The sequence below is a fragment of the Bos javanicus genome, chromosome 10 (assembly GCF_032452875.1).
Source record: "Bos javanicus breed banteng chromosome 10, ARS-OSU_banteng_1.0, whole genome shotgun sequence".
Taxonomy (NCBI): Eukaryota; Metazoa; Chordata; class Mammalia; order Artiodactyla; family Bovidae; genus Bos; species Bos javanicus.
The window spans coordinates 13,370,362-13,391,841 of NC_083877.1; the positions used below are offsets into that span (position 1 = coordinate 13,370,362).

Here is a 21,480-nt window from a genome sequence, read left to right on the forward strand (position 1 = left end):
AGAAATGCCTTTTCTGAACATATGTTGGTAATAAATTTAGTTTTCATCTCTGAAAATTTGTAAGCTGTATTTTTGGGTAACTTTTAATTCTGATGCACTCTGAAATTTACAGAGAAGTGTAAAAGAACAGTACAAGAACTTCTGTGGACGCTTAACCAGGTTTCACCAAAATTTACATTTTGCTGCCTCTGCTTTGTGATTCTATGGCTTATTCCTCCTCCCCTCTGCTCCTCCTCTTATTCCTGTCCACACCTCATCTATATAACCACACACACACATTTTTGTAATGAAATATTGACAGTATGTTGGAGACACTGTGCTCTTTTACCCTTGAATACCTCACGATGTATTTCCTAAAACCTAGTACCTTCTCTTGTATAACCACAAGTCATCAAAATCTGGGAATTTAATATTGTTAAAATAATACTATCTGATTCACAGACTATATTCAAATTTTTGTGTTCGGTGACTAATGACCTCAAGCATCTCTTTATGTATTTATTGACTTCTTCCTTCTCCCACCCCTAACTTTATTGAGAAGTAATTGACATATTCTGTTATTTCTTTTGCTTAATCTCAGAGCCTGCTTCCACTCCCATTGACCCTGTAGCCCCACCATACTGAACTCTCTGCTTGTAGTAGCTATACTTTGTCAGTTTTTGGTGTGTGGATCTTGATCTGTCTGGTGTGCCTGGCTCTCACTTCTTCTCCGGGTGAAACATTTATGTATTTTGCCACTTTATTTCCAAATTTTTGTTTCTGGGACACTGTGATAGTGTGATGTATAAGAAGAAGCATATTTAGTCTTGGTCCACTGTTCCTGGAACCCAGCTCCTAAAAACCTTTGGAATTTCCTAGGGATTGAGAAGAATAAAGGTGTCTTTTTTAATGCTAATGAAGTGGCTTTTGGACCTCCCGCCCCCCCCCCCCCCCCAATAAATTATGGATAGGGGCTGGTTGCCTGGGGAACCAAGCCTGTGAGTAGAGGGTTGGAAGTTTGAGTCCCACCCAACCTCTGAAAGGGAGAGGGGCCAGAGTTTAAGTTTAGTCACCTGGTGAGGGGTTGGGACTCAACCCCTCCCTAAGTTCAGTCAGTCACCATTGTGACTATGTAATGAAACCTCCTTTAAAACCCAAAAGGAGAGGGCTTGGAGAGCTTCTGGGTCGGTGAACACATGGAGGTACGGGGAGAGCAGCTTGCTGGGAGAGGGCATGGAAGCTCTGTGCCCTTTGCCCCATACATTTTCCTTTGCTTCCCTTCTGTCTGGCTGGCTGTTCCTGAGTTCTACCCTTGTGTAATAAACTAGTAATCTAGCAAGTAAAATATTTCTCTTGAGTTCTGGGAGCAAATTAATTGAATTTAGGGAGGGGGTTGTCAGAACCTGTGATCTATAGACACATAGATGACAACTTGGACTTGGAACTGGCAATACAAGTTGGAGGTGAGGCAGTCTTGTAGGACTGAGCCTTTAACCTGTGGTTGCTGATGCTGTCTTTGGGTAGATAGTGTCAGAACTGAGTTGAATTGTAGAATTGCTAGTGTCAGAGAATTGCTTAGTGTAAGGAAAAAACCCCATTTGGGAATTGGTACAGAATGTTAGATGGTGATCAGAAGTGGGATCCGAGTCAGCATCGTAGCTATTGTTCATGGTATCTTTGGAAAAGAAAACTTTTGACTGATCAAAAATCTCTACGTCTAATTTATTCTTCCTACTCTTGCTTGCAAGGCAGTTAATTGGATTTTATACCATGGCTCACAATCCTAATATGACCCATCTGAAGATTAATCGGCCAGTTACTGCCCTTCCTCCTCTCTGGGTAAGGTGTGATGGTTCAGATCCTGAAGGTATCAGTTGGCTGGGAGCTGAGCTTATCTCAACCAGTAGCAACATCACAGGAATTGTCTTGTACATGGTCACCTGTAAAGGTGAGAGCTCACTCCTCTTTTGTGGAGGTGTGTGTATTTATTTGTTTGTGTAATCACTGTTATTTGTGTACCACTGTATTTATTTGTGTAATCGCTGTTTCATAGGTTTTACTAAAACTTGAGCACGAAGTGCACACAATGTAGCTTGTGTCAGCCACCACGAGTGTGCTCTAGTGTGTAACCTGCAGCATGTGGGAGACATTTCAGAGACAGATTTCCAAGAGTCTAAATAGGAGTTTATGGCTATTTTATTTGGGTTTCATTTCATTTACATGTGTGTATTTTTTAAAATTTTCATTGGAAGATAAAAAAGCTGAATATAATGATAATATAATTCCAGTGTCATAATAGGCATTTAATTATACTTTTGGTAGCAGTACTGACCTTTGTTCCACTTCCCTTGTTTTAAAAACATTTCATCTGTGGTTTAAAATTTAATTTTGATAGTTATTAATATTGTGAATTAGATTGTAATTTTCTAGCTCTAATGATGTAATTTTGAACTGTACCTATAAAGTTTTTTTTTTTATCATGTCCTACAGTGGATAAAAATTATTCTGTAAATCTTGAAGACCTAAAAAAGTCACACAAGAAAAGACATCACTTGTCTACTGTAAGTATTTCTCTTTCATATTATTTTCTTCTGACTGCTGTCAATCTGCCTTCCTAGAGTAAAGGATTTTTTTCATTCCTAATAGGACTAGATATTTTTCTATAGTATCAAAATGTTTATTTTCATATCAGCTAATGACTAAAAATATATGCCTTTTAGCTAATCTTTGTGATGAAAAAGAATTGTCTCGTTTTTCCATTTGGCACAGCACTTTTTCTTCTTGGGGAAAAGAATCAGTCGTTTTGATAATGGGCCTTTGGCCTTGTGAAGGCGCCGCTGATGGTCTGCTGAATGTCTCTTTACAGTTAACAGCCAGCGGCTTTGCCCGGTACGAGCTCTTTAAGTCCACTGCCTTGGATGATACAGTTGCTGCCTCACAAACCACGATCACTTTGGATATTTCCTGGAGTCCTGTGGATGAGATCCTTCAGACCCCTCCGCTTTCTTCCACTGCAACTCTGGTAGGAGCCAGCCCTGCTTTCTGTTGAGTTTACTCACTGTGGGTTTACTTTGAACTTGCTAGTTCCTGGACAGCTCTGAAAGGTTCAGCCTGAAGTCTCGCCAGCACAGCCAGTGAAGGTTTTGCCAGGTGGTCTGATCCGTCAGTTATCTACAGTGCTGTAATTATGTAACTTAAGAATTTTCAGTGGGGACCCAAATGGAATCATCACAGTGGCTCATTATCCCTGCTGTTCTTAAAGAATGCAGATGTTGAGAACACATCAACAATCGTTGTTCTGTTCAGCCCTTGCACCCTATATTTACATTTCTAGGATCTGTCTTAAGAAATTATTCAGAATTGGTAACAAAAATACATGGGCAAAGATATTCAGTGCAGTCATACAGCTGTGTTTTGAAAATATTAAAAACAAAACCTGAATGATGTTTAGAAAAATAAATAGATTTCCTGATGAAATATTATATACATATTTTAAAATTATGATTTAAAATATCTTTAATAATGAAAGAAAATGCTTATTATTAAGCAAAAAAAAAAGCCCCAAAAGTACAAAATTTATGTACAGTGGGATCTCAACTATGGTTTTAAAAAATATGTACACAAAGTCCTGGGTAGTGTTAAGAGTGGTTTTTCCCAGGGTGGTGGGCTGGTGAATAATTATACAATTACATTCTTAACACTTTTCTTTTCCTGCAGTAGGTGCTGACATACAATGGCGTTTACTAATTTCTTTCAAACCTCCTCACCCCGCTTCAGCTTTTTTTGTTTGTTTGTTTTACTGAGGGGAGGGACAGTTGTTTTTGGTGTGTGGTAATGCTAAGTTTGTCATTGAGTCTTTTTTTTTTTAATTTATTTTTAATTGGAGGATAATTGCTTTACAATATTGTATTGGTTTCTGCCATGTGTCAACATGAATCAGCCACAGGTATACATATGTCCCCCAGCTTCTGAACTTCCCTGTCACCTCCTACCCTGTCATCGAGTCTTGAAGTGTGTTTATATTTCTACTTCTTGTCCTTTTGGAAATTCAGTGACACAAGCAGGAGAGTGTGTGTTCTGTGTAGCTACAGTTGTATTGAGAGGGGTTGTGGTGGCCTGAATTGAGGTTTCTGTATTGGGATGGGCAGAGTCTATATTTCTGGGGAAGGCATACCAAATGGAAGTGTTGACCTAATTTTTCAATTCACTAGTGTTTTATGAAATATTTTTAAATGTGTGGGTAGTTTGAAATGCAAGTAACTGTGACCCTGATGGAGAAAAGATGGGATTACCAGTGAAAACTGACTCTGGGAACTTTTTAGAATATCAAGGTGGAATCGGGAGAGCCCAGAGGTCCTTTGAGTCAGCTTCACAGAGAACTGAAATTTCTCCTTGTGAGTATCCTTCTGGAATTTGTTACCTGCATTAGATCTCATATTTCCATAAAAATTTTTGCTAGTATCATTGTTATTTAATTTTGTGTTCTTCAAAATTTGTTCCAAATGTTACGTGCTTGGCAGTTGGGGCAGTTGTCCTTGCAATTAAAGGGAACATTTATCAGTGAGTTAGTAGTTAATAACAGTTCTTTCACCTTTTCTACTGAAGTATTTGGATTTTATTCATATGATGGATTCCCTACTTTCCAGGTGAGTCAGCTGCCAGTTTATTCCAAATGTGTATATAATCTGCTTGTTAATAACTGGAATTTGATCCTGAAGATTAATGAGCATGTGTTTCAAAAATTTTGTGTTTCAGTAATTTTAGCTCCGCTCTACAGATTCAATTCCAAAGGGGCGGGCAAGGGGGATTCATTTTAATGCAGAGGAAATTCTGTATGTCTTAAATTGGCATACAAAGACAGTTATATCCAGTCACTGACTATAGTTACTTTTTTCTTTTCTTTTTTAAAGAGCTTTATTGATATAAATTATAGCCCATAAAATACTTTTGTTTTAAGTATAGAATTCAGTAGTTTTTAGTGTACTGACAGAGTTTGTACAGCCATGACCGTACTTAATTTTAGGATATTTTCGTCACCCCAAAAAGAAATCCCATACCCATTAACAGAAACCTGCCAGCCACTGATTCACCTTCTGTAGCACTTCCTTCCTTTTTATTACTGAGTAACACCAGTGTAGAGGTGTAGTGTGTTTGTGTTTATCCATTTGTCAGTTAATGGGTATTTCAGTTGTTCTTACTTTTTGGCTATTCATGAATAATGCTGCCATGAATAGTATTTAAGTTTTTATGTGACATAGAGACTCTTAGGTGGGGTTGCTGGGTCACATGGTAGCTCTTTAACTACCTTTTAACTTTTAACTTTTTGTGTTTAACTTTTTGAGGAGCTGCCAGACTGAGTGGCTGCATCATTTTACATTCCCATAGCAGCGTATGAGGGTTCCAGTTTCTCCATATCCTTGCCTCCATATGCTTGATACTATATTTTTTATTGATGTTATAGCCATCCTAGTGGGGATGAAGTGATATCTCATTATGGTGGTGTTTTCTTGTTTTTTGGCTGCTTTGTGAGGCATTTGGGAGCTTAGTTCCCTGACCAGGGGTCAAACCCACACCCTTTGCAGTGGAAGTGCAGTCTTAGCCACTGGACCGCCAGGGAAGTCCCACATTATAGTTATGATTTGCGTTTCTCTGATGGCTAATGACATTGCACATGTTTTCATGTTCTAATTGGCTCCTACTTATTTCTTTAGCTTGATCTCACATCCTCCTCTGCTGCATTGAGCTCCCTGCTTATGGTAGCTCCAAGGCCATCACGCCATCGCGTTCTGGAGTGTGCGTCTCCATCTGCCCAGTGTGCCCTTTTCCCACCTCTTTGCCGGGTTATCTGTGACATCTTCACCTGAGACGATTTACTGATTCCCCAGAATAGGTTGTGCTGCCGTAGAACTTTCCGCACACCCCTTGTCAGAGGGTTTATCAAACAGTAATTTCTCTACTCCTCTGCCTCCCCTACTAGACGTGAGTGCCAGGTACCTCATGGTGTCTTCCACTTCTACCACAGTACCAGGCATTTTTCATACTTTTACCTCCTCTCATTATTTCCCTGTTTGTGAAAAACTTGATACCTTTTCTACCTTTCTCATCTTTCTTCTTCCTTGAGAGCTTCTCTTTCAGGACCCTTCCCGTGGGCTTCTATCATACTTGTAACCTCCTATCTCTGCCCTCCTCTCTCCACCCCAGCAGAGGGCTTATCCATTTCGTGATTTGATGAATGCCTTTATAAGGGAACTCCAGACTCCTGTCTGTAAGCTGCTTCCACTTCCAATCTTTCCCACTTTCATCAGTTCAGTTCCCAGTCTAGTAGAGCGTTCTTCCCTCCAATTCAGTTTGTCCAAAATGAAACTTGAATCAAATCTCCAGACTGGATCACTTTAATAAGCCCCTGATTTCTGTCTGCAGTTTCACCATTCCTTCCGTTCACAGGCTGGCAACCTTATCTGTTACTTCAGTAAGATCGAGTTACTGCCACAGCTGGAAGCTGCCATTCTGCTGTGTGCCCAGTATGTGGTGCTAGATGGTTCTGGTATGTTGCCTGAGGTGTCAGCAACTGGTAAATAGAAGAGCTGGCTTAAAACTCATTCAAACATATGTCTATCTGACTTGAAAGTCCAAGCTGTGTAATTAATGTAATCTCCCTTAGAAATTCACAGACTCTTCGATGTGCACGTTGCCATAATTTCTCCAAGTTCAATCCCCTGTATTTTTATAAATAGGTAGGATTTTTTTTTCTTTTCTTCTATTCCTCATATATTTCTGCCTATCTGTCTGTCTCTTTCTCTGAAGTATACTTTTTTTTTTCCCTTTGAGGTTTCTTTCACTGTGCCTATCTTACATAAAGCCCCTATCACTTCCCTTCTGGACCACTCTAATGATCTTTCACTGTTTCTCCACAGGGACACACACTCTTGGCATCTTGGGCAGAATCATGCTTTGTGGTTTGGGACCATTCTACATGCTGGAAGATATGTAGCCTCCTTGCATGCGTGCCAGGTTGCTTCAGTCATGTCTGACTCTTTGTGACCCTATGGAACATAGCCCTCCAGGCTCCTCTGTCCACAGGATTCTCTGGGCAAGAATACAGGAGTGGGTTGCCATGCCATCCTCCAGGAGATCTTCTCAACCCAGGAATCGAACAGCAGTCTCCTTTGTCTCCTGTTTTAGCAGGCGGGTTCTTAACCACTAGTGCCACCTGTAGCATCCTTGCTGCTGCTGCTGCTAAGTCACTTGTCATGTCCAACTCTGTGCAACCCCATAGATGGCAGCCCACCAGGCTCCTCCATCCCTGGGATTCTCCAGGCAAGAACACTGGAGTGGGTTGCCATTTCCTTCTCCAGTGCATGAAAGTGAAAAGTGAAAGAAGTCTCTCAGTTGTATCTGACTCTTAGCGACCCCATGGACTGCAGCTTTGGCCCCTACCAAACTAAATGCCCACAGTCACTGTGACACCAGAATTTACCTTCACATTTTCCTGAAAACTCCCTGGGGGTGGAGGATGATCTTACTTCTATTGAGAAACATTGTACTTCTTTTTTTCCTTAGACTCTATCCTGAGTATTTGTGATGGGGGAATTCTCAGCTGCTTGATCATGTCATTTTCCTGCCAGAAAATCAACAGTGGCTGTTGTCTTCCAAATGAAATAAAAAAATTATTTAAGATCACTCTTCCTGTTTAATCCCTACTCCTAGTCATCTTATTTCCTGCTGTTGCCTGGGGGTTTATTCCACCCTAGTGGAAACAGCTCATCCTCTCCATCGTATTGCCTGGGATGGTTCCCCCATATGAGTCAAGCCAGTGTTTCTCATTGTTCCTCTGGCTATTCCAGCCTCTTTTGACCTCAACCTCTTTCCTTACTTCAGTTTAGATACCCTACGTATAGGCATACATATTCATGTTATTTTTATGTAAACTTCTGTTCAGTCTCTGTAGCACACATAATTAAAGTTCAGAATACCATCTTTGGCATCAGACTGCTGGATATATGTCCTGGCATTGCCAGTTACCAACTGTGTGAGCTTAAGCAAGTTAATTAACCTCTTTTGGGCTCAGTAAAATGTGAGTGATAGTGGTATCTGCCTCACTGGATTTTTGTGAGGATTAAATAACATACTGCATATGAAACATTTAGAATAGTTCCTGGCGTCTCATTAAACATTCAGGAAAAATAGGTGTTAGGAATGCCCTGGAGGTCCAGTGGTTAGGACTCCATGCTCTCACTGCTGAGGGCCTGGGTTTGATTCTTGGTGCAGGAACTAAAATCCCACAAGGTGGGTGGTGCAGCTAAGAAAAAAGATACTAATGTTATTAATATTGATAATACATCTTACTGATAACTTTGTATTTTGCTAACAAGTTTTGGGGTTTTTTTGTTTGTTTTTAAATCTCCCACAGGTTTTGGCTGATGGTTTGAGGACTGGTGTAACTGAATGGCCTGAGCCTCTGGAAGCAAAATCTGCTGTTGAACTTGTGCAGGAATTTCTGAATGGTGTTTGTTTTCGTGACTCACACTTGGCTTTTGTTTATTTTTTCTTAATTGGGAATTTATGCTTGCTATATTTAAATGTAAATTTTTTTTTAGGCTTAGTATTTTTTTTTTGTTAGCTATACCTAAAGCTGTAGGTCTGTCATGGTGAGAGGGGCAGCTTTCATTCTGAATTGCTAATGATAAAAATCTCAGTGATTTTAAGAATTAATAATATGTATTTAATTTACATTTTATATACTGCAGTCATATTTGAGATTGTGGAAGAAGAGGGACGAAACAGTGACCTTAGAGCGCCTACCATGTGCTTGACATGTGTGCCAGGGGCTTTCACTGTATCTCAGTCCATCCTTACACCCCTGCCTAGTGGGCATCTAGTCAACCTCCATTGGAGAGTTAAATAATTGCTAAAATACCTGGTCATCATTCTACTCTCCTCATTTGCCATTTGAAAACAGGATTAGAGTGGAAATAATTGGGAAAGAAGGAGAATAAAATCCAGAGTTTAATAAGCTTTTGCCACTTTCTAGAGTTAAGTAAGCTGAATGAATTTGGTGATTCTACAAAAAAAGACACCGAGGTAAGTGATTGTTATCGGAAAAGTACACTGAAAGAGCTTGTAAAATTGGGTTGTACTGTTGTCTTTCACATCATACGATTGCAAATGGGTCTGCTACAGCCAAGGTGGCGTTTTGAGGGTAGTTTTTTGTTGGTCTTTGATGTCAGCACTAGTGATTACTTTCCTTAAAAACTGATGGATATGTTTAAAGAGAACTAGGACGTATTTATTATTAATTGTTTAACTGCAGAAAAATGGAAATGACTATGTTAATATACTATGAGGTGATAAGGCAACGCCAAAGAATGCTCAAACTACCGCACAATTGCACTCATCTCACACGCTAGTAAAGTAATGCTCAAAATTCTCCAAGCCAGGAATACGTGAACTTCTTCTTCAGCAATACGTGAACTACAAACTTCCAGATGTTCAAGCTGGTTTTAGAAAAGGCAGAGGAAGCAGAGATCAAATGGCCAAATCCGCTGGATCATGGAAAAAGCAAGAGAGTTCCAGAAAAACATCTACTTCTGCTTTATTGACTATGCCAAAGCCTTTGACTGTGTGGATCACAATAAACTGTGGAAAATTCTGAAAGAGATGGGAATACCAGACCACCTGATCTGCCTCTTGAGAAATCTGTATGCAAGTCAGGAAGCAACACTTAGAACTGGACATGGAACAACAAACAGACTGGTTCCAAATAGGAAAAGGAGTTCGTCAAGGCTGTATATTGTCACCCTGTTCATTTAACTTATATGCAGAGTACATCATGAGAAACGCTGGACTGGAAGAAGCACAAGCTGGAATCAAGATTGCCGGGAGAAATATCATTAACCTCATATATGCAGATGACACCACCCTTATGGCAGAAAGTGAAGAGAAACTCAAAAGCCTCTTATTAAAAGTGGAGAGTGAAAAAGTTGGCTTAAAGCTCAACATTCAGAAAACGAAGATCATGGCATCCGGTCCCACCACTTCATGGGAAATAGATGGGGAAACAGTGGAAACAGTGTCAGACTTTATTTTTGGGGGCTCCAAAATAACTGCAGATGGCGACTGCAGCCATGAAATTAAAAGACGCTTACTCCTTGGACAGAAAGTTATGAACAACCTAGATAGCATATTAAAAAGCAGAGACATCACTTTGCCAACAAAGATCCGTCTAGTCAAGGCTATGGTTTTTCCAGAGGTCATGTATGGATGTGAGAGTTGGACTGTGAAGAAGGCTGAGTGCCGAAGAATTGATGCTTTTGAACTGTGGTGTTGGAGAAGACTCTTGCGAGTCCCTTGGACTGCAAGGAGATCCAACCAGTCCATTCTGAAGATCAGCCCTGGGATTTCTTTGGAAGGAATGATGCTAAAGCTGAAACTCCAGTACTTTGGCCACCTCATGCGAAGAGTTGACTCACTGGAAAAGACTCTGATGCTGGGAGGGATTGGGGGCAGGAGGAGAAGCGGACAACAGAGGACGAGATGGCTGGATGGCATCACTGACTGGATGGACATGAGTCTGAGTGAACTCCGGGAGTTAGTGATGGACAGGGAGGCCTGGCGTGCTGCGATTCATGTGGTTGCAAAGAGTCGGACACGACTGAGCGACTGATCTGATCTGATCTGATCTGATATTATTATAGCATGTTAATAGGCTATGAGATAGTACATTACTGTGCCATCAGTGGCATTATTAAATTGTGCTAAACCTGTTGTCATTTGACAAGTAGGAAAATGGAGACCTAGGTAATTAAATATTTTTCCAGGGGAGGAAAACCAAATGCTTGCTTTTAGGCATCAGAGTTTGAAAGCAATTTTAGGGGTTCTGTTTTTCACTGTCTGTTTACTTGTATCTCCTCATTAATGGATGAAGTTGTAGAAGATACATTCATGCCTCTTATATGTGTTCATGATCCCACCTTTTCTCAGAGCAACATTTGCAAGTTTACTGGTCTTAAACTATTGTGCTTTTTAAAAAATAAACTGAGTGTTTTCTGGCACTCACTTCTTTTCCAGATAGTGAAGCATGACGCTGCTGCAGTTGATGGGTCTATTGAGTGTCTTCTCACAGTACGGGGTGATCTCGATTTTGCTGAGCAGCTGTGGTGCAAAATGAGCAGTAGTAGGTGTCCATCAGCATTGTGAAATAAAATTTTTCCTGTTATTTCTTAGGTTTACTTTTAAGTCTTTTGAAAATAATAATGTATATTGCTAGCCTTGTATGGACATCTGGTTTCTGTTTTATCAAACTCAGTTCTAATAACGCATTGGCATATTTTGCTCGAGAATTATACTAAGACCAGGCAATTCATAGAACCTGTTCTTTACTCCTGCCTGAAGATTTAGGTGGGTTCTATGCTGTATTTGTATTAACCAAAACATATCTTAATGAAATTATAATTATTAAGAAAAGGAAAAGATATTCCATAATATTTGACTGAATATATTATTTTATGGCAACGAGTTTAATTTCTTTCTTTAAAAATGCTGCCTTTGGAGGGGGAGGGGGACTTTAATTTCTCTCCCTTTTCACCATCCCTAAAGTTCAGATACTTGTCTTCCCTCTTCATTGTGTATCCTTAAAATGAATGACGTGTTTGATCTGCAGAAATAACTATGAGAATAATGTTAGACTAACTTGCTTTAAAGGTGTGATTTCTTATCAAGACTTGGTGAAGTGTTTCTCGTTGGTCATCCAGAGTCTGCAGCGTGGTGCTATTCAGCCATGGGTAGGTTCAGTAGTGTGTGTGTGCTCCTTTTCAGCAGCAGAGCAGACTGATGACGGGCACAGGCTCTGCAGCAGACTGCCTGAGTTTGAATTTCTGTTTTGCAACTCTCTTACCTGTATACACTTGGCCAGGGTCCTTAATTCATGTGAAGCACTTAGGACCTAGTTCATAGTTAAGTGCACAGCATTTATAAGCTACCTCTATTGTCATTGCTGTTGCTGTGAACAGTCCTTCTCATATACTACTGATGAGAGTACAGATTGGAACACTATAAAGCAATTATGATAATGTACTGAGATCCTCAAAATGAATTCATCCTAAGGCCATATGCAGAAGTATGTGTCAAGAGTTTATGTATTAGGGGCTTCCCTGGTCTCGGAAGATCCCACATGCAGTGGAGCCAGCTAAGCCTGCGCGCTGCAACTGCTGAAGCCCGTGAGCCTAGAACCTGTACTCAGCAACAAGGGAAGCCACGCCGTGGCACCGCAGTGAAGAGCGGCCCCCGCTTGCTGCAGCAGAGAGCCCATGTGCGCCAGTGAAGACTCACCATGGCCAAAAGAAATAAGCCTTTTTAAAAAAAGATTGTAGTGGGATGCTCGTTATAGCCTCATTTACAGTAGCAAAAATTGTAAATGACCTATTAATGAATGTCTAAGTAAATCATGAAACAGCCACATAATGGAACATGTTAATAGTTGCTACAGATGATGTGCAGAAATGCTTACAGTGGTGTGTGGAGAAATGCTTACAATGTTCAGTGAAAGATAGAAATCTTGGAGAGAAAAACCTGTGAACAAATATGCTAAAATACGCCAATCCCTTCTGGTGGTAGGGTTACAAATAAATTTCTCCAACTGCATTATACATTTCTGTATTTTATGGATTTTCCATGATGAATTTATAGTTTTATAATGAAGAAAAAATCTAAGTTAAAAGCTAGAAACAAAAAGATTCCTCATTTAGTAGAATTATTTTAAATAATGCAACTGCCAATTCATAACAAGATAGAAACTTCCTAGGTGTGAACAGAGATACACTCTAGAGCAGAAGCTTGCAAACCCTCCCTCTATTTGATCATTCTGTGCATTTTAGTCTTGCCCATTGAATTTTTCTTAAGAGCTTCTGTTTGTGAGATATTTACAAGTATATCCTACCATGTACAACAAGTGCAAAGTGAAAATAGTATTAAAAAAGAAAAATGCAAAGGATTGTGTTGGAAATTTGAGTTAACAGAAGGACAGTAAATGAGAAAATGTCAAATGTCAAATATTTTAGGTATGTTTAAATTTAATTGTTTAGCATTTAGAACACATGTTAGATCTAGTAAGTTCACAGCTTTTTTTATTCTCCAAATGATTGAGTTAGTCTGTTGGCTATTATAGCCAATAAGGAGGTTTTGGGAATGGCATTTTAGAAACAGATAGGTTTGTAACTTAGAGGCTTTCATTCAAATAATTTATAATGTCAGGAGATGAAAAAATTTAAGTTTATAATTTTTTAGTTAATGCAGTTTGCTTCTCTTTCACTTACTGGACTTTTTATAGTTTTAATTGTGGCTTTATAAACTTTTCCCAATCTCTAGCTTCATAGTGGGAGTAACAGTTTACTGAGTAAGCTCATTCATCAGTCTTACTATGGAACCATGGACACGGTTTCTCTCAGTGGGACTGTTCCGGTTCAGATGCTTTTGGAAATTGGTTTGGATAAACTGAAGAAAGATTATATCTGTTTTTTCATAGGTAAGTCCCTTTCCCAACTCAAAAAAGTAAAAGCAACATCATAGTTGTCAGCCATAGGTATGCTCAGATTTTATCTTTGTACTTGACCCTAATTGTTTGTGGTCCTGGCTTTGCCTCTGGTTCACTATGAGACAGGCACTTTCATTTTCTGAGCCTTATTTTTTTGTTTAATAAATAGATTAGATTAAAGATAACTATAGGTTTTGTTTGTCTTTATTTCAAATGTTTTGAGATTCTTTAGGGTAAATGTAAATAAAACCCTTTTTTAAAATGACATGCTGTTTTAATACTCATCACCTTGTTTCTATTAGGGGCAAACTGTGATCATTTTTAGAATAAGTATTTATGATGTAATATACAAGAAAATTCAGCATTTTGTGAGAAACTGTTTAGCTTGAGCATTTCTTTTATATATGAACTATGAAATGTTTTTCTTAGCTTGTTTGATTTGTAGTAGATAAAACCTAAAGCTTATTGGCATCTCTTCGTTTTTTTCTTGATAGGTCAGGAACTTGCATCTTTGAATCATTTGGTGAGTTTTTATTCTCAAGTTGATTTTTCTTTTATTTGGTCATTCTGCCACACAGTTATTAAGTGCCTATTCTGTGCCAGCTTATGTCCTAGGAAACAGATAAATTAAGACAGGCAATTACACTGTCTAGTAAAACAAACAAAAAAGTAGCCCATCTAATGTCACCTCTCATTCTCTGTAAACGTATGATACTGCCTGACATAAGGTTGTATCCTGCGTAAGCCAGTGTACTTCCACAATTCTTCATTTATCTAAAGTGGTTAGAGAATGCCTTTCTGTGTTTGATAAGCCCTACAGAGGAATATTCGCTTTATATTCTTTTGACCCATTTCTTTATTTCTTCTTTGTTTTTATTTATGTATTTATTTGGTTGGGCCTGGTCTTAGTTGGGCCTGGGATCTAGTTCACTGAGCATGGATCGAACCCAGGCCCCCTGCATTGGAAGTGTGGAGTCTTAGCCACCAGACCACTAGAGAAGTATCTTGACCCATTTCTTTTACACGTAAAAGATTACTTTTCAAAGAATTTGCTATGCTCTTTAACATATTGATTCAAAAAATATTTCTGTGTTTCAGGGTCATGATTATGAGCTTTTGTATTTCCCTAATATCTTGAATTAGAAACTTAAGGAGATTAAAGAACATCCATAATGACCTTTGACATTTGTTGGACGATTCTTTTAGAAAATAGATCTTCAAATGATATCTGGTCTCATAAAAATACAAGATAGGATAACTCCAGCTTCATCTATTATGCAATGTAACACTCAACTGGATTCTATTGAGGTTAATTTTTGATATTCCAAGTTTAAACATTTTATTAAAGGTGTACATTTTTAGTGGAAACTTTTTAATACATTTTCTTAAGCTTAGGAAAGTAATAACTTTTTGAAAATAAAAATATAATGCAATTATACCCTTAATCTCATCACTCAAATGTGAGTACCCTTATTTTTATGAATTCCCCTCAAGTCATTTAATATGCCTGTTTTTTCAAATATGGTTTGATTTCAGATTTTTGACACAATATTTCTTAGACTTTGAGAATCTCCCAGAAGACTTGTTAAAATGCTGATTCCTAGACCCCTGACTCAGTAGGTCAAGGGCTCTGGAATATGTGTTGTTGTTGTTATTGTTTGGCTGTACCACATGGCTTGTGCGTGGCTCATTTCCTTGACCAAGAATTGAACCCTGGCCGTGGCAATGAAAGCCCATAATGCTAACCACTAGGCAACCAGGGAACTCCTTGGAATATATTTTTCTAAACAAACCGTCTCATCTCCAGATGATTCAGATGCTGGTGGTTTGCAGCAATATTAGTTTTCTATTGTTGCTATAATAAATTACCCCCACACACTTAGTGTCTCAAAGCCACACACACAAATGCATTACTTTATAGTTGTATAGTTCAGAAGTCCAGTCTGGGTCTCACTAGGCTAAAATCAGGGTGTTGGCAGGCTGTGTTCCTGTCTGGAGCCTGCCTGTAAGGGAAGATCATTTCCTGCTCATATGAGTTATTATTGATAGCAGAATTCAATTCCTTGTGATTATAGACCTGAGGCTGTACTGCCTCCCAAGTAGTCAGGAACTTCAGGCTTTGTCACCTCTGCGGGGTCTTGGGGACAGGCAGAGGTAGACCAGCCTGGGTTGTAGCATGAGCAGAGAGAAGCGAAGGGGAAGAACAGTCTGGATCTGTTCTTTGTTTTAAAAAAAAAAAAAGATCTAGGTGGTCCACTTCCAGAGTGGTCAGGGGACCACTGGGAATGTTGGGTGGCAGCTGCAAGGAATGTCGTAATTTGTAGCCAGTGGTGAGTGGGACTGTTTTGGGTCTTCCCTTCCTGGGACTTGACTGTTTTCCTACTCGTGTTATTTTCACATTTTGGAATAATCTGGGTCAGCATTTTAGCTGGGTGCTCTGCTCAGTTTCACAAGGCTGAAATCAAGGTATCATCTGGAGACTTGATTAGGGAAAGATCCGCTTTCAAATTCCCTCGCATTGTTGACAGAATTCATTGATTCATGACCCTTTGATGAAGGTTCCCATTTTCTTACTAGCTGTTGGCCCAGGACCATCTCCATGTCCTCGAGGTCACTTGGGGGTTCTTCCATGTGGCCGTCTCCACAGTGCCACAGTTTGTTTCTTCAAAGCCAGCGGGAGAGCATCTCTGATGCTTAGAGCTCACTGACACAAGTAATGACCAGGAGATTATCTCCCTTTTGATTAATTCAAAGTCAATCAGTAACCTAATCATGGGAGTAACAGCCTACCATCCTGGCCTCACTTGAGGAGAAGGGATTATGTAAGATGTATATTCCAGGGGGTAAGAATCTTAGCATTGTAGAATTCCACTTACCATGGATTATTTCCTTAGGATTAATTCTCAGAAATAGGTCTGAGCATTTTATGATGCTTCACATAACCTTGCCAACTTTCTTTTCCAAAAGGTCATACCAATTTACCAGTAATATATGTTAGTAGAAGCTTACCAATGCACTTGATTTATTTCTTGGTACTACAGGTTTACTATCTATTTTTAAAAGTGAATATGCCCATCAGCCTGGCAAGCTTATTGAAGTTAAGAATTATCTTGTGGGTTTGCCATTCTTTCCATCTGGAGAGTTTGGTGGGTGGTACCAGTTACCTACTTGGACCTCCTCGGTGAAGCAGTTCTGTGATTTGCCTTTACCAAAGAATATGCATAATGGTTTGCTTAGAACATTCTTAGAGAAGACTTACTTAAGAGTTTAGTTTAAAGAATAGTATTGAGAGGAGGAAAGCTACCTAGTGGCTTCTTCTCCCTAACCCCAAGTCCCCACCTGTTAATCAAACATCCCCACTCAGGTGTAGTAGGCATAGTTAATTCTTTCCGGAGATGCCGCTTGTTCTTTAACTCCTTATTTCCCATGTCCATTTTCTTTTATTCCAGGAATATTTCATTTCTCCATCAGTAGATACACAGGAGCAGGTTCATCGTGTTCAAAAACTCCACCATATTCTTGAAATAGTAGTCAGTTGCATGCTTTTCATTAAACCTCAACATGAACTCCTCTTTTCTTTAACACAGTAAGTATTTCTGTTGTTTACTTCATAAAAATGTACTCTCTTCTGAAATAGTTGCAGCCAAAATAAGTGCCCTTTTTATTATCAGTTAGGGTAGAATCTGTGTACCTTCTCTTCATAGTAACAGAAAGGTTCTAAGTCACTGCCATGAGAAGGAAAGACTTTGGATTCAGGAGGAATCGAGCTGCACACTTGGATCTGGCACTTCCTTTCTAAGGAAGTTTCCTTTCACTGCATCTTGTTTTTCATCTATAAGAACAGCGTAATATATATAAAGTACTTGACACTTAGGTACTTAATAAATACTAGTTCCTTCTGTTTTCTTCATATCCCTATAAATTTGAGTCAAGCTAATCATTGCCCGCCGTCTATATGGTGACTGAATGGAATCAGATTTCATCAGACCTATGTCAATAGTGTTGCTGAAATTTTAGAGGGTCTATCAGTTTGGCTAAAAATAGTTTGGAATAATCTTTACACATGGATCCTGGATGTCTTATTTGTATTTTTTGAGTCTTCAAACTGGAAATAAGTATACCATTGAGTGGAAGAACTGGGATTCTTTTTCCCTGTGAAAGAAAATGTACCATTGCCTTTTCCAGAATTAGAATTTGCCTTAGTTGTAAAGGGAAAAGTTTGAAATTGTTACTAGGTTTTTTTGTTTGTTTGGGGGGTGTTTCTTCCCATTAAAGATCAGTAGTATGGGTGAGTTAACTCTTTAATTCCCCATACTGGGAAAACAGTGGAAGCTGTATCTTTGTCTCTCTTTTGCCTTTCTTTGTCTTTCCAATACCTTTCTCCCCACTTACACCTTTACTTGAGCTCAACTAAAATGTATTTTATATTTATGAGCAGTATGTCCACTATTCATTTTTTAAAAGTGAATTTTTTTTTCTCTTTAGATCCTGCATAAAATACTATGAACAAAATCCTCTTGATGAGCAGCACATTTTTCAGCTGCCAGTCAGACCAACTGCTGTTAAAGACTTATATCAAAAGTAAGCAATTTAACCATTAAATTATACTTCACCAACCATGATTCCAATTTCAGTATCTGTTCCATGGCACCTCATGACCCAGGCCTGCTTCTTCTCTGAAACCAGAAGCATCTGATTCCCATTCTCTGAACATAGTCTGATAGAGTCCTCCCTCTCCCTTCTCCCAGGCCTTTGATCTGCTCTCTGTAGACTGTTGGTCTGCTATGTTCATTTTTCTCTGAATTTGTAATTTTTTCACAGAATAGGGCAGAAACTTTAGCCAGAAGGGAAGTGACAGATTGGGAAGAAAGGGATCAGGTGATGACAAGTTTTAGAAAAGGCAGAGGAACCAGAGATCAAATTGCCAACATCCATTGGATCATTGAAAAAGCAAGAGAGTTCCAGAAAAACATCTACGTCTGCTTTATTGACTATGTCAAAGCCTTTGTGTGGATCACAACAAACTGTGGAAAATTCTGAAAGGGATGGGAATACCAGGCCAGCTGACCTGCCTCCTGAGAAATCTGTATGCAGGTCAAGAAGCAACAGTTAAAAGTGGACATGGAACAACAGACTGGTTCCAAATAGGAAAAGGAGTACATCGAGGCTGTATATTGTCACCCTGCTTATTTAACTTATATGCAGAGTACATCATGAGAAATGCTGGGCTGAGATTGCCGGGAGAAATACCAGTAACATGCAGATGACACCACCCTTATGGCAGAAAGGGAAGAACTAGAGAGCCTCTTGATGAAAGAGGAGAGTGAAAAAGTTGGCTTAAAACTCAACATTCAGAAAACCAAGATCATGGCATCCACTCCCATCACTTCATGGCAAATAGATGGGGAAACAATGGAAATAGAGACTTTTTTGGCGGGGGGCTCCAAAATCACTGTAGATGGTGACTACAGCCATGAAATTAAGACACTTGCTCCTTGGAAGAAAAGCTATGACCAACCTAGACAGCATATTAAATAGCAGAGACATTACTTTGCCAACAAAGGTCCGTCTAGTCAAAGCTATTGTTTTTTTCCAGTAGTCATGTATGGATGTGAGAGTTGGACTATAAAGAAAGCTGAGCACTGAAGAATTGATGCTTTTGAACTGTGGTATTGGAGAAGATTCTTGAGAGTCCCTTGGACTGCAAGGAGATCCAACCAGTCCATCCTAAAGGAAATCAGTCCTGAATATTTATTGGAAGGACTGATGCTGAAGCTGAAACTCCAATACTTTGGCCACTTGATGTGAAGAACTGATTCATTGGAAAAGACCCTGATGCTGAGAAAGATTGAAGGTGGGAGAAGGGGATGACATAGGATGAGGTGATTGGATGGCATCTCTGACTTGATGGACATGAGTTTGAGTAAACTCCAGGAGTTGGTGATGGACAGGGAAGCCTGGCATGCTGCAGTCCATGGGGTTGCAAAGAGTCGGACTGAGCGACTGAACTGAACTGATGACAAGTCAAAGGCGTGGCTGTGGGAGTGAGGGAAGGATTTAGTATTGGGGATTTCAGAGGGATGGAACTGAGGCTAAGACTGGCCATCCATGCAGACACTGAGGTTGCCTCAAAAAATGGTCTTCCTGACTCTTCTCTCAGTGTACAGTAGACTTGAAATTTCTTTCATACTAAAACTGCTCTCTTTATACCCTTCCTCTGTATATTTGCCTCTTAGCCAAACCTCATCCCTTCCCTGAAATTGTTAATCAGAAGTTGCCAGTGGCCTTCTAATGGGCAAATCCAGACAATGCTTTCCAGGAGAAGAGTGTTTTTGTCCCCTTAGGTAACTAGCTAGCCCACCAGTTCTTTTTCCTTCTGTAAGCATTTGTAGTGCTCTGTGGCATTTGACACTACTGCTTTCTTGAACCCATCCCCTTTGTTTTCTTGACCTCACATTCTGTCTTAATTTTTTAAATTTCTTTATTTTTGGTTGCCCTGGGTTCTTGTTACTGTGCTTGGGATTTCTCTCGTTGCAGTGAGCAGGGGGCTACTCTGCTGTGGCACACAGGCTTCTCACTGCCGTGGCTACTCTTGTTGTGGAACACAGGCTCTAGGTCTCTCAGGCTTCAGTAGCTGTGGTGCATGGGCTTAGCTGCTCTGCAGCATCCGTCTTAATTTTAACTTTACCTCTCTGGCCCACCTCTAAGACTGAGAATGGTCCTCTTTTCAAATTCTTCTTCCTTTGCTTTATTCATATGCGAGTATCCACCAGAACTCCACCATCTGCCCTCTTTTCTTACTTTCTGTCTTCACTAGGTGATGGTGTTCACACCCCAATCTTCAGTTCCTCTGGGCTAATGATAATTCATAACCTTTGTCTCCAGCTTCTCCTGAGTTTTACCCCCATGTTTCTAGGTATCTATTAGACATGAATCCTCAACTTCAATGTCCTGTAGGTGATTCAGACTCTAAATCCCAACTCTTCACTCCCCTTCCCAACACTTTTCCTCCTCCTGTATTTCCTCTCAAGTAGCCATCATTAATCTTCATCCAATGCCCACAACATAAACCTCGGACGTATCTTCCACTCATTGCTGTCACTTTCTCCCTCCTTGAAATGATTCCCAAGTCCTGACCTCCTTGGAAGCTCTTAAATCTGTTCCTTTCTCTGCACCTTTGCATGTGTTGAATATTTCACATCTGCTCATTTCATCCCTGGACTAAGTACAGTAAAATCCTTTTTCCTAGCTGCTCTGTTTGCCTCCATTAACTTCCTTCTCTTCCTTCCTTTGCCACCACCAAAGTGATCTTCCTGAAGTTCAGATCCCACCATGACTTCCCTCTGGTTAAGTGGCTTCCTTGCCTTTAGGATAGTGTTTCATCTTGGTGTGGTCTGAGCCCGTCCTCTGCCTTTCTGGCCCAGGTGCCTCCACACCTTGTGTGTGTCGTGTCTCTTCGAGTCAGAGGCCCTGTGTCCTTGCGTTTCCTCAGGCACCACACGTGCTTACCTGGCAGTGCCTCCACCTGTGTCTGTTCTTCATCCTGGATCTTTTCTGTTTAATTAACTGCTTCTTCTAATTCCGTTACAAGCTCAGCTCAAAGGTCACCATCTCTGAGGATTCCTTTTCAACTCTGCAGTCCCAGTCTAAGTCAAATTACCTCACGATTATGGCCCCCTCTTGTATCTGATATTTCTGTATTACAACATTTTTCAGAATTATTATTATTTATTTTTATTGAATATAGTTGATAAACTGTATTGTATTAGTTGCAGGTATATTAGCAGAGTAATTCAGTTATACATATGTATTTTTTTCAGATTCTTTTTTAATTATAGGTTATTATATGATATTGAATATAGTTCCCTGTGCTATATAGTAAATCCTTGCTATTTATTTCTTTTAGATATAGTGGCCTACATTTCTTTTATATATAGTATCTGTTAATTCTGTACTCCCAATTTATCCCTCCC

General features: G+C 39.6%; 1 protein-coding gene across 7 annotated transcripts in view; it reads left to right on the top strand.

The window, feature by feature from the left end:
• Window positions 1-21,480, top strand: part of ZWILCH (zwilch kinetochore protein) — a 42,478-nt gene that overhangs the window by 14,125 nt on the left and 6,873 nt on the right. For 3 of the 7 annotated variants that reach the window (XM_061430144.1, XM_061430138.1, XM_061430143.1), the window contains exons 5-16: window positions 1,728-1,954; window positions 2,470-2,540; window positions 2,846-3,001; window positions 4,302-4,373; window positions 8,390-8,483; window positions 9,011-9,060; window positions 11,047-11,152; window positions 11,680-11,759; window positions 13,342-13,498; window positions 14,002-14,030; window positions 16,957-17,093; window positions 17,993-18,088. In XM_061430144.1, the coding sequence (XP_061286128.1) occupies window positions 1,750-1,954; window positions 2,470-2,540; window positions 2,846-3,001; window positions 4,302-4,373; window positions 8,390-8,483; window positions 9,011-9,060; window positions 11,047-11,152; window positions 11,680-11,759; window positions 13,342-13,498; window positions 14,002-14,030; window positions 16,957-17,093; window positions 17,993-18,088 (1,253 nt within the window). In that variant the 5' untranslated portion in view covers window positions 1,728-1,749. The remainder of the gene's footprint in view (window positions 1-1,727; window positions 1,955-2,469; window positions 2,541-2,845; window positions 3,002-4,301; window positions 4,374-8,389; window positions 8,484-9,010; window positions 9,061-11,046; window positions 11,153-11,679; window positions 11,760-13,341; window positions 13,499-14,001; window positions 14,031-16,956; window positions 17,094-17,992; window positions 18,089-21,480) is intronic. The other 4 variants (XM_061430139.1, XM_061430140.1, XM_061430141.1 and 1 more) reach the window with 4 other exon arrangements.